Genomic DNA, 17,183 nt, shown 5'->3' on the forward strand with positions numbered 1-17,183 from the left:
TGGCCAGTCCCAGATAGCTCCCAAAGTCCATATATTACTTCTGCATTGAGTCTAGAAGAAAGGAGAATACAAGACATCATCTGATTTTGTGTGTGTGTGTGAGATTTTTCTTTTTTAATCAGGAAAACAAAAGCTTTCCCTGAAGCATCATCTCTACCTCTTACCTATTCCAACTATGTTCTACTTACATATAATTGATCATAATTATGTCACAGTTAACCAAGGCTTTTCCAAACTTTTTAAAGCCCTCAATTGGCACACATGAGCAAAGAGAAACAAGAATGGGAGTAAGTGTGTATTAATAACCAAATTACAGTGTACACCACATGGGTGTTAGGTCTTTTGCCAGATCTCTGATATTTCTTGCTTTAGTTTGCCCTTAGTATTTCTGTAATCTTACAATATTCCAGCTTAAATACCAAATGTTTTGTTTATTAAGTATCTGTAGTATTTATTAGGTATAAACAGTAAGTATAGCCTGACAGCTAGAATTTAGGCAAAGTAATACACATCAATGTAGTGAAAAAAAAATTTTTACTTTTAAACATTTTCTACTAAGAGGATGTCCATGTCTGTCAGACACTTTAATTTATCAAAGCGTGGTGTCACTTTGATGACAATACCCACATTTTCTGTTCCACCTTAAATTTTTATACTAATTTTTAAAATCATAGCAACTACTAAAATCCCTCTCCACAAAGATGTAAGTAACATCATCAAAATAAACATAGAGCAACCTGATGCTAGAACTGTGAGCCTCCTGGAGGTAATAGCTTACCTAGTGTCCAACAGATACTACATATAATACTGAATTTCTCTTGAAAATTATCTCTAGGGCCCTCCTTGGTGTTGTAGTGGATTAGGACACAGCACTGCAAGCTAGCCGCAGCCGCTTCAGTGCAAATTCAATCCCTGGCCCCATAGGTGATCCAAATGGCATGGTAGACCCCTCCTGTCTCTTCCACTGCTCCCCTCAGTAGTGTACTTCATTGATCTACCGATTCTGCTCCCCACTCTCTCTGGTGAATCTTCTCACAGCTTCTGAACCTCTGGCCTGTACTCCAGTTCTGTATGTATAAATTTTAAAAAAAATTAATGTCACAGACACCCTGTCCCCAAGAATTTTCTACAGTGCTCTGAAGTTATCTTAGCACCCAGGCTGTGAACCACAATTTTAAGCTTTACATTTTACATCCTTGAGAGTCAGTCTCCGATTCTTATACTGTTTTCTTTATCTGCAATTTCCCATATGTTTACATGGAAAATGTATTTTCATCTTTCAGCATACAGTTAAAGTGAAATTCCATTTTATGAACTAGATAAAATACAGTTTCCTCATGGGTCCTATTATACCTTCACTATGACATCTTTCTTACCTCTGATAATGCTTTATTGAATATATAAGTTAACTTTTCAGACTGAAAAGTATAGGATGTATCTGTCTCTTCACACCAAGTTACTTTGGGAGAGTGAGAGGCACATAGTAAAAATGTAGTGAATGAATCAATATCTTTTTTTAAGTTGAGGTCAGTTACCTTTCTGGGTTGGATTTGAAAGTAAAATCTCATTACTACATGTCTCAAAAATTTAACATATATTATTTCCTTTATGCATATTAGTAATGGGTGCTTTTTTTCAAATTTAGTTATGATCCCATATTAATAATTAACATAATACAAATTTCTCTGATGCTTGGTGTCAGAAAAAAAATTCATAGCACTCATTAAATTGAATTTACAATAAATAATTTGTTAACCTTCAGAAGACAGCTGAGTTACATATCATGTCAGAATATCAGATAAACATTAGAATTTTTAACTTAATGTTTAGTGTTAACTATGCATATACTTGCCCTTTTTTTGTCCATTTCCTTTAATAATTCATACCTTCCACTTTTGAATTTAGTGAAGTTTTTGTGTTGGTAAACTATTTGGTCTGGGAGTACATTTATTTTGCCCTTGTGATTTAAATATAGTGTACAATTTTGAACTGACAGCTTTTTTTTTAGAGATTTATTCATACAGAACTGGGGTAGAAGGTGCAGTGGTGGTGAGAGATTCCATACCAGAGACAGAGTAGGAAGCAGAACAGGCAGGTGAATGAAGTACACCGCTGAGGGGAACAGTGGGCGGGTCAGGAGAGGTCTGCTGCGCCTTGTCCATCACCTCCAGGGCGGGGAATTGAATTTGCACTGAAGTGGCTGTGCTAGCCTGCAGTGCTGCTGTCCTAACTCTTGGGCCACCAGGGAGGGCCCTGAATTGACAAATTTTAAAATCTATGCATTGAAAAGTGTTACTTTGAACTTCCATTATTACTGTTTTGTAGTCTCTGGTCAATTATGTTTCCTTTTAGACTCAGGCTTCCTGATTCTGAGTATTCTTACCTTCTAGTTACTCTGGAAAATACATGTTTTCTCTTTAAATATTGCCTCTTCCTTAATCTCTTTGTAGAAGTTTAATTAGACATATTGCAGTTTTCCTCATATATATTTTAGGGTCTAGGTCAGAGGTGCAGGGATGGTGAGAGGATTCACCAGAAACAGAGTGGGAAACAGAACAGGCATCTACGAAGTAACACTGCTGAGGGGAGCAGCTAAAGGGTCTGCAGAGATGTGCATCATCTCCGGTGTGGGCTGGGATCTAACGCATGCTGAAGTTGCTTTGGCTTCTTAGTGCTGTGCTTTAACCCTCGGGGCCATGAGGGAGGACCTCCACATATTTCTTAACATGTCTTTTAAGTTTATTTATAGCTTTGTTTTTATTACATAGCATTTTAGAAAGTTTTCCATGTTTATCTTCCAGTATACTGATTCTTAATTTGTGTCTAATATGCTGCTTAATCTTTCTATGGAATTTTTAGTTAAAATTTTTCCCCTAGGTTTGTCTTTTTTCTAATCTGTGTACATACAGCTGCTACTTCAATTTTTTCTTTAGATGTAATAGAGTGGTTTCTACATTCTATATCAATGCTTATCTGTAGATTTTCTGAATCAAGTTCTGTTGTCTGTGTTCCTGGGTTCTTATTCATTATGTTCATATATTTTATTATTTTTGATGAAGAGATGATTGTTTTCCTCCAACTTGTATAAAATTTTGGTTATCATAATTTGGCTATTGTAAAAATGGTGCATTAAACAGAGAAGTGTCTATGTATCCCTTCAAATTTATGTTTTTGCATTCGTTGGATAAATAGTAAAGAGTTAAATTAACTCTGTCATACAGATATATCTGTTATTAAGACTTTGAGAAACCGCCATACTGTTTTCCATAGGAGCTGGACCAACAAGTTCACTTCCTGCCAGTGGTGTACAAGGGTTCCTTTTTCTCAACACTCTTACCAACATTTATTGTTTGTGGTTCTTTTGATGATAGCTCTTCTCATAGGAATGTGATGGTATCTCATCATGGTTTTGATTTCCCTGATAAGTCATATTGAACATTTTTTCATGTGCTTGTAGGCCATTTGTATGTCTTTCTTGGTCTATTTAACTCTTCTGCCTATATTTAGGTGAGTTCTTTATTCTCTCCTAATTGAGTTATATAAGTGCTTTGTATATTAGGCCTCTTACCAAATGTATGATATGCAAATATTTTCTCCCATTTTGCAAGGTGCCATCTTTTTTTTTTCTTCAAAGATTGATTTATTTATGCTTACAGAACTGGAGTACAGGCCAGAGGTGCAAGGGCAGTGAGAGGATTCACCAGAGACAGAGTGGGAAGCAGAACAGGAAGATCTACAAAATACACTGCTGAGGGGTGCAGCGGGATGGTCAGTAGAGGTCTCTACATCATGTGGATCACCTCTGGGGCAGGCAGGGTTCCAACTCATGCTGAAGTGGCTTTAGCTTGTTAGTGCTGTGCTTTAACCCACTGCGCCTCCAGGGAAGGCCTGTTGCTTAGTCTGATTTTTTATGTATACAATACATAATTGATATATAATTATGTCATCTGCAAATGATACTTTTATTTTCCAATATGGATTTCTTTTATGTCTTTCTCTTGCCTAGTTGCTCTAGTAGGATGATACTGGTGAGAGTGGAATTTTTTGTTGTGTAGCATATCTTAAAAAGAAAAGCTTCCATTTTTCTCACAGTTGAGTATGTTGCTAGCTGTGGATTGATCAGATATAGCCTTTATATGTTGAAGTATGTTCCTTCTGACCCCATTTTACAAAGGTGATTATTACACATGGGTGCTGAAATTTGTCAAACGCCTTTTCTGCATCCATTGATAATGAACTTTTGATTTTTGTCTTTCCTTTTGTTAATATGGTGAATTTATTGTTTTGCACATGTTGAAACATCCTTGTCTCCCTGGAATAAACCCCACTTGGTCATGATGTAAGCTTCTTCAATGTCTTACTGATTCAGTTTGTTAAGGTTTTGTTGAGGATTTTTGTGTACAAAAGGGATATTAGTCTGAAGTTTTCTTTCTTTGTGAGATCTGTGTCTGCTTTTGCTCAGTTTGATTTTAATTTCTCTCCTGTAAAATTAAAAAGTATACTGATAAGATAGCTATTTCTTACATATATGTTCCCATTTATTTTCATCATAACACAGTTATTCATATCCATGAATTAAAGTGGGAACGGGCCCTCCCTGGTGGTTCAGTGGGTTAAAGCACAGCACTAAGAAGCTAAAGCCACTTCAGCATGAGTTCGATCCCTGCCCCAGACGTGATCCACATGCTGTGGCAGGCCTCTCCTGACCTGCCTGCTCTTCCCTCAGCAGTATACTTCATCAGTTGGCCTGTTCTGCTCCCCATTGTGTCTCTGGTGAATCCTCTCACTGCCTCTGCACCTCTGGACTGTACCCCAATTCTGTATGCAAATAAATCTTAAAAATATATACATATGTATATTTTTTAAAGTGGAAATGCCTGTGTGGAGGTTTGAACTTTGGCAGAGGAAAAAAGTTCTCTACTAACCAAGCATTCTTCTATAGGTTGAAATCTATATACCTACCCCCCCCCAATAATGTACTTAGCAAAAAACTTAATACTTGCATATGGGAGAATTATAATTTTAAAGAAACTTCTATTATAGGTCTTTTTGAATTGCTGGTGGGAAATGGCATGTTTCATTTAACTGTTGTAAGGAAAGTTTGACTTTATTACAAAATGAGATTTTCCCCTTTAGTAATTATATAGGGGTTAAAGAACTATTTTTAGTAAAAGAAGATGTGAGAATTTGATATTTACCTGCTTGATTATAAGAAAAACTTTATTTTAACTTGGATCCCTCTGATATTGCCAATGCAACATGATGGCAATGGTAAAATATTTTACATTTTAAAACACTTCATACTTTTACAGAGTACTTTCACATTCAGTGTTGAGTCATTCAAGGAGACATTGTCCCTGTTTTATAGAAAACTGATTTTTCCCAAAGAAACTTATAGCTGTAGGTATTCCAGCAAGTAGTTGCCTAAAATGGTGTCTGTGGCTTATAAATCACTTGGGCACTGAATTTGTTCTGCGTAGATTAAGTCAAGATTTGTGGCCTTCCTGATTTTAAGTAGTCTTAAATGTGCAGGACTCATCTCATTCTTTGATGCAGTCATCCTTTCTGTATATTTCATCTTGAAGAGGCAGATTGTAAGATAACATACTAAGTATTTCTGAAATGATCATATAACTCTTTTCATGATTTTTTAACAGACATTTGGAACAAAACAGGAGCTGTTAAATTGGTCAGATGGTCTCCTGACAATAGTGTTGTAATGGTGACTTGGGAATATGGAGGCTTTTCTTTATGGAGTGTGTTTGGAGCCCAGCTGATCTGTACACTTGGTGGAGATTTTGCGTGAGTCTATAAAGCCAAGTTTTAGATAAAATAATTCCATTACCTTTCAACCACTATACACACACACGTATACACACACACGAGAAATTTGTGTCATACAGTTATACTTCTTTTTTACTTAACAAAACTGGTTATCATCACACTGGTTATCTCCAAACAGTTTATATGGTACAAAATTATTTTATTCAAAATATGTTGAGTCTTTAAAACATCCATCTTATAGAAATTGACCATTCAATAAAAGTTAATTCATTTGTTGGAACACCTGTTTTACGTATATAATAGCATGTTAGATTTAAGATTATATCAGATAGTGTTCTGCCTTCAAGTAATTTATTCTCTAATAAGAGTGATAAGGCATGTGCATAAATAATTACTGCAAAGTGGAAAATTACATTATCTGATTGGGTTTTGGGAGATGGGCTGATTTCTGTTTGATTCATGTACTACTATACTGAACATCAGTCATGACAAAGTGAAACACACTCATCCAACTTGCATGACCTTGTGAAGAAGATACTTAGAATCTGAGACTGTGTGATCCAAGTGCATTTATTGGCCTACAATCTTAAATTTCATGCATTATTACATAATATGAAGATTCTTTTAAAATGAATTTATTCTGTTTTCAGTTATAGGACTGATGGTACCAAAAAAGATCCTCTTAAGATCAGCTCTATGGTAAGTTTTTCTATAAAAAGTTAAGTGTAAGAAACTTGAATTTTTTTTCTTCACCCTTTTCTTATTTTGGTCTTCCTTAGATATGTCCTGCAAGCCCTGTCAATTTTCAAATTAGGCTTTTGTTTTTTCTAAGCATACCTCTTTTCTTAATAATTCATTAGCATCTATTTGTCATGACCTTTCTTTCACCATAAAATAAAATGCTCATTGGGTGTTTTTCCTGGAGGATTTATACTTGTGCATTATTTGAACATATTTTGAAAAATTAACCATAGGTGTATATAAGGAGATTTGTAGTTACTGTTGTAACAATTTTTTTTATTGTGTATTTTCAAATGTTTCCATAGAAAGCAGTGAGATATAACCCATCTTCACATAAAGGTATTTTCTTATTATAATAGCCTCTTTGTGCATACTATCCTTGTGAGGTTAGTGACTAAGAGACTTATTTTATCCTTTTCTCTGATCTTGGATTTCTCAAATCATCTCATCATAATTGCCATAGAATGGTACTCCCAATATTTCACAACTAAAGACTAATTTGGTATCTCTTGCCATCTTATTTAAAATTTAAAATAAGGTTTGAAACCTTTGAAAGCTGACCATAGATCTGAGGCAGCCAAGAGTGAAGAGGGAGAGGGGAAGGAGTGAAAATGTGGAACACATGGACTATGATGGAGGTGAAAACTGACAATGAAAATCCTAGTCTCATAGCTTCCAATCTAGTTGTCTTTGTTTTACACAAAATTGCATTTATTTTAGGTGTTTCTTTGTTAGCTTTAACCCGAGTAACCTGGATATATACTCTGTAAGAATTTTCTTTGTATGGTTATGTGTTATTTAAAAATGCAGTATGATCTGTGAAATGCACCCTTAGGCAATTTCATCATTGTGGGAAAGTCAGGGTATCATTACACAAATCTAGATGGTGTATAACCCACTAAGTAAACGTGGCCTGTCACTGATACGTCCATTGATTGGTAACCTTGACTGTATTTAAACTAATAAAGAAGTAACAGAATAGTAAGCATTTCTTAGGATATAGATTAAGATTGTATGTAGTCTTTTCACTACTAGCTTTTCAAAGTAGTGAGCAATGACAGTCCACAGGAGATGGTCAAGATGTAAATTAGGTAGGTAGGTATGTACCTGAATTTCTTGTCATGGCTTCAACATTAAAAAAATCATTATGCTGTGGTTGTTGGTTATGTGAAACTGGAAAACAATAGCAAACTTTCCATTGCTTTGACATTTTACCTCCCCACCTCCTGTTTTCCCTCCTTTCCAAGAGCTGGGGTGCAGAAGGCTACCATCTATGGGTAATCAGTGGATTTGGTTCTCAGAATACTGAAATTGAGTCCGACCCCAAGAGTATAGTTAATCAGCCTGGAATTCTGCTGTTTCAGTTCATCAAGAGTGTACTCACTGTAAACCCTTGTATGGTAAGTTTAATTATATGTATTTGTTTTAGTGGCTTTCATTTTAGAATGTCACATTCTCCTTTATGTCACAGATAGGTTCAGTATACTTAATAAAAGTATACTTCCAAAATTGGCATATTTTTCTGTGTATTTTCGGTGATTCTTGTTTCTTTTTAATGAAAAAACTTTTCTGAAAGTTGTACCAAAATTTTAGTTCTGAGTAGGCTTTGATTTAATAGGATCATGGTAGCAACTTCAGGAAAAGTACTGTGTACAGATTATTTTTACATAACTTAAATAAAATTTAGTACTTATCTGACTAGCATTTTCCAAAGTGTGTTCTACCAGGCTCTAGTTAGGAGAAATACTAAAAGCAGTTTACACAGGATAAGAAAAGTTATATTGTCATGTAAATGTGAAATAAGTTATATAAAACCTAGATTTCTTTATTGTAGTACTCCAGTTTTGATGCTAATAGCATCATGAAGAATCCACAAATTCCTATATACAAAGCAGTGTTTCCCAAGCTTTTATAATTATGAATTTTTAAGAAAGACCTTGGGAAAAATAACCTGCTTTGGGAAACACAGCCCCAAATTACAATATCTCCTCATGGTTTTTAAATGTGAAACATGTACTAATACTTTATATTATTACTATATATAAGATGTATTTATGTGTTTGGAGTACATATTTTAATTTCTAGTTGCTAGTGGGCTTTTAAAATATTCAGTATAACTAGTTTCTAATTAATAATGTGCTGAGAAAGCATATGAAAATCACCTGGAGCTCTGATTTCATTACTACAATTGATAACTAAGGATTCCCAGAAAAACAAGAGTATTTTTTTTTCATCTTTCTCTCTCGTCCCAAATAATAATATTAAAAAATCCTTGATTTATATTAAGACATTTGAACTGTTACAGAAGGCATAGTGTGTTACTTTGTGACTTTAATAGTGAAGAATCTACCAATGTTTTAGGATACTGACGTAATCATTGATAACCTTGGCATCACTACTAATTTGTCTAGATATTCCCAAGGCCACAAACTTAGACTATAGTTCCTTTCCATTGTTTGTGGGATACTTCAATATCTAGCCATCCCCATTACTAATTCATACCTGGAGGCCCATTGGTATGCATGTACAGTCTTTGACCAGACATGTTTTTTCACCGGTATACATAAAATATGTATGTGAAATTAGTTTGTGAACTGTAGATAGTGAGGAATTGTTTAGTTTTCAGATGGAAAATCTCTCATAGCACTGCCATTTTGGAGTTGTAATAAAAGGCAATGCTGTAGCAGTTGAAAACCAAGGCATCTTTTGGAATTTACATGATAAAACAGATTTTAATAAAGATTTTATTTACACTGGAATGGAATCATTAAAATATTGCATGTTCCTTATAATACCTAAATATGTATGCAGTCCTCTGTGAGAAAACTGATATTTAGACAGCTGGTACATTTTGTATAGTGTAATTAAATGGACGCTCTTATAATTTTCCCTTCCTAATAGCGAATGATTTTTATAATTCATTATTATAAAATAATTTCAACTTGCTTTTTTGCCTGTTTGCTTCCTTTCCCTTTCACCTAGAGTAACCAAGAGCAAGTGTTGCTTCAGGGGGAGGATCGTTTGTATTTGAACTGTGGAGAAGCCTCACAAACACAGAATCCTAGGAGTTCATCTGCACACTCTGAGCATAAGCCCAGTAGGGAAAAGAGCCCATTTGCAGATGGTGGTTTAGAGTCTCAGGGTTTAAGCACTTTACTTGGACATCGGCATTGGCATGTAGTACAGGTAAGTTTACAAGTTACTCTTAACTATTGACTTAGTCATTGGTAAGATAGTAAGAGCAGATTTTTAAAAGTATGTCATCTGTTACTTTAAAAGACTAATAAGTACCTTTAAAATCTTTTTGACTGTCATGTCTCTTTTCTGCTTTTCTGTGTTCTTGTCTTCTTGTCTTTTCTTTTTCCCCCCTCACTTGATGTAGAATTTATATTCCCATCTTTTAGTAGCGAGTAGTTTCAAAAACTGTTTTATGCTTATATTTTGCCCTTTTTTTCCCTGAGCAAAGCAGTTTATTTTACCATCAGCCCATTTTATACAACTTAAGCTTAGTGGATTTCTATAGACATGTAATAATTTCATGGAAATTATAAATGTCAGTTAATAACGTGTATAGCAGACTTTGTAGCCTAATAGAGACACATTACAGTTAATTATCGACTTTGAGTCTAAATTGCATGTGTGATCAATCTAGAACCTTATTAATAACTTCAGTGTTATAAGTAAACACTTGCTCTAAAATTACTCACATTCTGATACAATTTTTAAATTAGCAATTTCTTTTAGTAATTTTGATAAATTGGCATTTGACATGGAAATTATTTACGGGTTTCTATACCAAAATAATCTAATTTGGATAAACTAACAAATTGAAGTTTCTCGAAAAAACTTTCATGCACAGTTTCAAGGTCCTAAGTGACTTCTTTCTCCTTAGAAAACAAAACTTTCATACAATACAAAATTCCTGAGAGTTTTCTTTCTCATTTTGATACCAGAGTTCCTTAGGTACATCAGCACCTGCTCTTGCACTAGTTTTTTCAGTCAATTCCTGTTTCTACAATTCTTTGCCTAACTTCTACATTCTGTATTTTTACCTTACTAGCTTACTTCAGCTCCCATGTTATTTTCAGTTAACGTTGAGTGGAGATAATGAGAGACAGAAAAATGATCATTATGTGAAAAATTGAAGGAGGAATAGCTCCTAAATTAACATGTGGTATACACTAAAAGAAAGTGTATTAAACTTACATTAATAAATTCATAAAATCAAACATTGTGCATACCATTTTATAATTAGTAACAATTATTAAATAAAACTGCATCAGCTACTTCCTTGACTAAAATTTTCCACTGCTCCCTTCTCTCCTATAGCCATTTCTCTGCTATTTTCATTTCCCCATACTTTGAACTATTCATTCTACACTGACCTAGCGTCAATGCCAGTTCTGCCTAGCCAGGTCTGTGTTGCCAGAGAGCCAAGTAGAGCAGAGGATCAAAGAAGGTAGGTCTGGAACTCAAAAATCCATCAGGCAATAACAAAATTGAATTTCCTTCCAGCTCAAAAATTCAGTGATTCTGTGATTCTTACCCCATATTAAACATAGGACATGAATTTAAAACTTGAGACAAAGTAGGTATTATTAGTAAGATTCTTCAGTTTATTCAGAAAGGTGAACGTAATTTTAATTTTTGTCAGTTATCTTAAAACTAAAAACTAATGGCAGAGTCCTACTCCCCAACAGTTAAATTATAATAGACTCATAGAATTTTTAGAGCTGGAAGGCCCTTAGAGATCATATAGTCCAACTGGATTTTATACATGAGAAAACAGGCTCAAGGAAGTTAGGCAACTTGCACAAGGTCACACAGTAGAGCAGTGGCAAAGTTAACCCATTCTGTGATATAAGTTAACCATTTCAAAACCTAGACACTAAGTTTTGAATTATATGATATACTGCTGATCTTGAGCTAAAACTTAGAATCTATTTGATGATTTTTTAACTTAGAGTTGCCCTCTACTTTGTTTGCTCGCACTCTGGGCATGTGAATCAATGTAATTTTGTGCTGTTTTGGTAGGATGGTTTACAGTCTCCGTGTAATACTAACATTTTATTTTCTAGGCTTTTTTAGACATTAGTAAATGATTCCCTGAAGAATTATGTGTGTACTTTAATTCTCCTTTCAGTATATGCTCTTGTAGGGTAAATGGCTCACATTTCCGTCAGAGTAACGGCATGATTTATACTTGGTATACTTCTTGTATAGCTTGGAGGTCATCAGATGAGCTTGAATTGTGCTGTTTTGTCTGTTTCTCATGTAGACTATTGCATTTTTTGTTTTTTTAAGCCTTCTGACTTATACTCCCTTGGTTTCCTGATCAGAGAGTATATTGATTTTATTTTTTTCTTTAACTAAAACAATACAAATACATACTTATTCAAAAGTAGGGTTAATTACTGCTGATAGATTGTGCTTTTGGTTTTTAAATTTAGTTTTCTGGCCTTTTAAATTTTGAAAGCAGTTTGTTGGTAAAGCAAAAATAACATGAAATGTTTAAAAAGTGAACATCCTATGGTTTTAGGTGGTGTTCCTTCTTGTTCTGTACTTTAATTTAATACTCGGTGTCTTGTATGATATATTTCTGAAAGGTGTTCTGAAAATGTTGGTGTTACTGTTAGCCTCTCTATTTGGAAAGAATAAGCTTCACAAAATGTGGAAGATGGGCACCTAAACTGTATCAGGAACTACATTAGGAATGTCAGAAAGAAAAATGAAAAACAAACATGTATAAACAATTTGCCCACATTTCCTCAGTGTGTAGCCAATGTACCTGGTTTGACAATTCTACTAGGAGAATGGCTCTTCACAGTCTCACCAGTTAGACAAAAAGTCATATAGGCATATAGGCAAGAGAATATGCTTTTGGCAGAATGCTTTTAAGATAAAGAAGGTAAATTTAGGTTCTTTCAGAAACTGAAATATCCTAAGACCTTAAGAGTAGATATTCTGTACCTTAGCTCTTAGTTTCCCAGTAGTGTATACTTGATTTTTGTGCCATAAGTATGCAGTCATAACTGGAGTGTCTTCATAATTCATAACCGTTTCTTTCTTCTACCATTTTCTGTTCTTAGTATGAGAGACAAAGCTCAAAGTTCAGGTGACACAAAGGTAAATAGAGATGACCTACTAGGGAAAATAAAAGTTTTTGTTTTCTTTTTCCTAGCATCTTCAGATAAAAAAAAAAAAAAACCAACTGCATGAGAAATAAAGCTTCATTTAAAAGTTATATTGAGTTTTCAAAATAAAGTAGCTATATTTTGGGAATCTCACACACTTTTGGCTAAAAAAGAATAAACTGTGTTGTTCTATAGATATTCTTCAGGTTTGTGGCTATATAAGATTTAACCTTGGTTCCCATAGTTAGAGACTCTTACTATGGAATTGTCTTTGGCAATTAGATCCCCTTACCATAACTTACCCACATATATATCTAACTAAAACACCACCAGTTTGTGGAGTTAATTTTAAAAGTCTTATGTAACTGGCTCAATCATACTTAGGTACATCCTTCTTCAGGTTACTTATTTTTCTCCATACAAAAGAATTTCACTTATAGTCTCCCAAAAAACTGCTTTCAACTTTTATTTTACTACCTGATTATTACCTTAGGTTACCATGGTTCTGAGCTAATTTCATCAATCACAATGAATTTTATTAATGATATAGCAGATCTGTTAAATATATATTACACATTCTTCAAGTGTCATATATCATGACACTGTTATCTGTAATTCTATAAAACAGGCTTTTATAAGTCAGTACTGAGATTAAGAACTAAGTGCTAAGAACTGTTAATTTACATAGACTTCAGGTTAACTGATTAATAAGTGAAATCTAACGAATAGCTTTTTTAATAAATTTATCACAGTTGATGCTGTTTTGTATTATGAAGCATACTATTTTACTTTCATTTTGTCTTCACATTGCATAAAGGACTTTATAGATTTTATTGTATATTAATTGACTTTGTTTTTTTAAGTGTTTCTTTGAGTAAAATTGGAAATAAATTTGAATAAATCAAAGCTTCTCTTATTTCAGCAACAGAAGATTCTTCCCTGTCATTCTGTTAATCTTCACTCCACACTCACTATGTGATCATGAAAACTCAGCTGGCTAGTAGAAAGACCACAGTCTCAGACAAAGCTAGAATTTACCAAATTTACATTGATGTCTTACAGAGGATTCTTTTATGTTTAAAATTCTTGCTAGAGTGATATGAAGATACCATGAATAAGACAGACAGTATGGGAAGATACAGTTAGTACTTATGTTGCAGATAAAGTCAGTATCTGTGATAAGAGTTCTTTTAGAATACTAAGTAAAATACCCCATTTAAAAAGAGTAGTTTATAAATACGCTTACAGGTATATATGAGTATTTATAGGTAAAATTAAAATCAGTGATTATCCTTGAGCAGTGATAAAACAGGATAATTTCATTTTGTGGTTTGCACACTTTTAAATTGTTTAAATATTTTTTTGGTTTTTGCATACAAGAATATGCCTCTGGGTATAAGCCAGAGGTGTAGGGAGGTGAGAGAATTCACCAGAGAGAGTGGAGAGCAGAACAGAAGATGTACTGAAATACACTGCTGAGGGGAGCAGCAGATCAGTCAGGAGAGGGCTGCTGTGCCATGTGGGTCACCTCCCAGGCTGGCCCAGGGATCCAACTCATGTTGTGTCTTTTACCCCTGTACCACCAGAGAGGCCTCTGTTGAAATCTTGTAGGCTTGTATTACTTCTTAATCAGAAAAGTATATAAAAATAGTTTCATTACAAAACATAATTCTTGCTGAAGCTTTTATTAAATAAAATTGTTAGGGGGTGGTTCAACTTTATAAACCCAAACTGTTCAGGTCAGCTGCCCTTTTAGGTGCTTATTGAAAATGCTTTTGTCAGTCTGTATTTATTGATCAATATTTAAAACAAAACAGCGTAGCAAAAAAGGTATTTAGAAACAAAAAAGTTGTTAAAATTGGAGAGATTAAAATACTTACTGGCTGGTATACAAATGGAATTCTAAGTACACTGCTACTTGGTAGCACTGTAATAAACATTTTCAGAAAATTGAATGCCCTGTTGTGATGCTAATGCTTTAACTTGAAATACATTTCAGAAATCTTACCAAATTGATGTTATTTTCTATAGATTTCCAGCACCTATCTAGAGAGCAATTGGCCTATACGGGTGAGTTACTACCCTAGTCTGTTTGCCTGACACAAAACTAAACTCTTACATGATATCCATAGATTTACAAGGAAGAGTTCTTAATTTTCTTTTTTTCAGTTTTCAGCTATTGATAAACTTGGACAGAATATTGCTGTGGTTGGCAAGTTTGGTTTTGCACATTACTCTTTATTGACCAAAAAATGGAAACTTTTTGGAAACATTACACAGGTTAGTCTTTTTGAAGTTGAAAACCCACTTTTCAAAATAAGAGAACTATAGATCAAATAACTGTAAACCACTGTTTGTTTATAAAAAAGGAACTAAAATAAATTGTAAAAAATACAATTTATATAGATTGTAGATGTTCTAAGGGTCCAGTGTGTTAAAGAATTTGCTATTTGATAAAAGGTTTTATAGTTAGGGAGCTGTTTTTATTTTTGTTAAGATTACTATAATTTTTTAAGTTGTGGATTACATTACATTTCAGATTAAGTTGCTCAGATGTGATCGGAATAGTTTTCCACAAAATTTGAGATCACTCCCTGCTTACCTGTGTAATTGATCTAGGTAGATACATACATAGGTAGATATAGATCTGTCTATATATGTATGTGTATGTATGCATTTATTTGGGTAGAATATAAACATGTGATTGGATTTTGCAAGAATCAAGTATCAGGGAAAGAAACATTTACTGTGAACCAAATACTTTAAGGTACTTTCACATATTTTGTTTCATTGCTCTTCACCTCATCCCAACAACAGCACTCTTATCTTTTTATAAAAGACAGACTAGAATTCAGAGTCAAACAGCGGATAAATGAAGAAAGCCAGAATTTAAACTAATGTGTGCTGATTGTAAGAATAATGATGTTACATGGTATCAGTTGTTTTGCATGATGTATTTTCTATTTTTGTAAAAGGGTTTACTTTGAAAATACAGGATATGACTCATGATTAATAAAGGCCCTTAAGTAATAGTTAATTGGGGAGCGAGGGCATGGTAGAAATAATTTGACCTTTTATTATCTGTTTAGAAACATTTTATAAATGTACTGATTATTTCTGAAGAATAAAGGTCAATATTTTGCTTTCTTTTAAGGAACAAAATATGATTGTGACAGGTGGCTTAGCCTGGTGGAATGATTTTATTGTTCTTGCATGTTATAACATAAGTGACCGTCAAGAAGAGGTAAGTTTTTTCTCTCTAAGGAGTAACATTTTATTTTAAAGATACTAAGCATTATTTGGTCTTATATAAAAATCTGTTGAAAAATAAAACATTTTAATCAAGAATTTGGCATTTTTAACAAATGTGACTTTAATTTCCAGTCCCTTAAAAATTTTTCAACGATTAATCAGGACTTCTAGATAATTTTTTCTAAGGATTTTAGCTGTTTAGGCATTCTTTTTAAAACTTGTAAAAATTAAAAGTGTAAAAGTAGAAAGGGTATAAAGATAGTTGTTAATAGAGGTTTATTACCTTATTGATTTGTATGTTTATTTTTTTGAGAAACTACGGACCTCCTTGTGTAGGTCTAAAGTGTGCAGGTTTAAAAGGAATATCTGTAATAATGCATTCATAGTTTTGGTTACTTTTCAAATAAACCTGTTTTAATATGATATCCATTTATTACCATTGCTCACATTAGTTTGCAACTAATGGCTTTTTTAGCTTTTTCTTGAATAAAAGAAGACAAACACTCGTCAAAAATATTTAGTCATCCAGGGTAGGTGTCGGGGAAGAACTGGGCATTTTTCTTACATACAGAAAGTGGGGAAAAACCCCAGGTTTTTCACTGTTTCTCTTCCTGTGTGTGTCTTCTTTACTACAGAGAACACTTTATTTTTGGTCACCATATAATGAAATCCCCATACCAAGCCATTCTTTGCAAAACCAACTTTGTGCCCTACAGTGTAAGTCAATTTTTTTACACTGTCTCCCCAGAGATACTGTCAGCTGTCATAAACTAAGGATTGATTACCATAGACTGGCCCTCCACCCTCAGACCAGCAGTTATACATTGTCCACCTCACCCACTGGCTACAAAGATAGGTTCTAAGGACCACTGCCCCCTTCTTGAGTTCTTTTAATTTGCTAGGGTGGCTTTCATAACTTGGGAAAACATTTGCTTATGTTCGCCAGTTACTTGAAGAATATGATAAAGGGTATATATGAACAGTTGTCTTTATGGTGTAGAAGGTCGTAAGCACAGGAACTTGTGTCACCCTCCTGAGATGCGTGTGTTCACCTACCTCGAAGCTCTGTAAACGCTGTCCTATTGGAATTTTATGAAGTTTTCTTTGTGTAGAGATGATCAATCATCATTTCCAGCCCCTCTCCTCTCTCAGAAGAACTGTGGGGTCTTAGAAGTAGGAGAAAAAAACAATGCTGAAAATTCCTAGCTTCTAATCAAGGATTGTTTTTTTCTGGTGCTCATGCCCCGTTCAGGAGCCCACACAGTTACCTAA

The 17,183-nt window shown here is 34.0% G+C and overlaps 2 protein-coding genes across 2 annotated transcripts in view; one reads left to right on the forward strand and one right to left on the reverse strand.

The window, feature by feature from the left end:
- The window catches only part of RIC1 (RAB6A GEF complex partner 1), a 92,706-nt gene that overhangs the window by 54,769 nt on the left and 20,754 nt on the right, over positions 1-17,183 (forward strand). The window contains exons 9-15 of the mRNA XM_004677645.2: positions 5,658-5,802; positions 6,435-6,483; positions 7,773-7,925; positions 9,508-9,711; positions 14,691-14,729; positions 14,829-14,939; positions 15,814-15,903. Of these exons, the coding sequence (XP_004677702.1) occupies positions 5,658-5,802; positions 6,435-6,483; positions 7,773-7,925; positions 9,508-9,711; positions 14,691-14,729; positions 14,829-14,939; positions 15,814-15,903 (791 nt within the window). The remainder of the gene's footprint in view (positions 1-5,657; positions 5,803-6,434; positions 6,484-7,772; positions 7,926-9,507; positions 9,712-14,690; positions 14,730-14,828; positions 14,940-15,813; positions 15,904-17,183) is intronic.
- The window catches only part of ERMP1 (endoplasmic reticulum metallopeptidase 1), a 97,856-nt gene that overhangs the window by 10,800 nt on the left and 69,873 nt on the right, over positions 1-17,183 (reverse strand). The window lies entirely within an intron of this gene.

The sequence above is a fragment of the Condylura cristata genome, unplaced genomic scaffold, assembly GCF_000260355.1.
Source record: "Condylura cristata isolate star-nosed mole 26May11 unplaced genomic scaffold, ConCri1.0 scaffold00006, whole genome shotgun sequence".
Classification (NCBI taxonomy): Eukaryota; Metazoa; Chordata; class Mammalia; order Eulipotyphla; family Talpidae; genus Condylura; species Condylura cristata.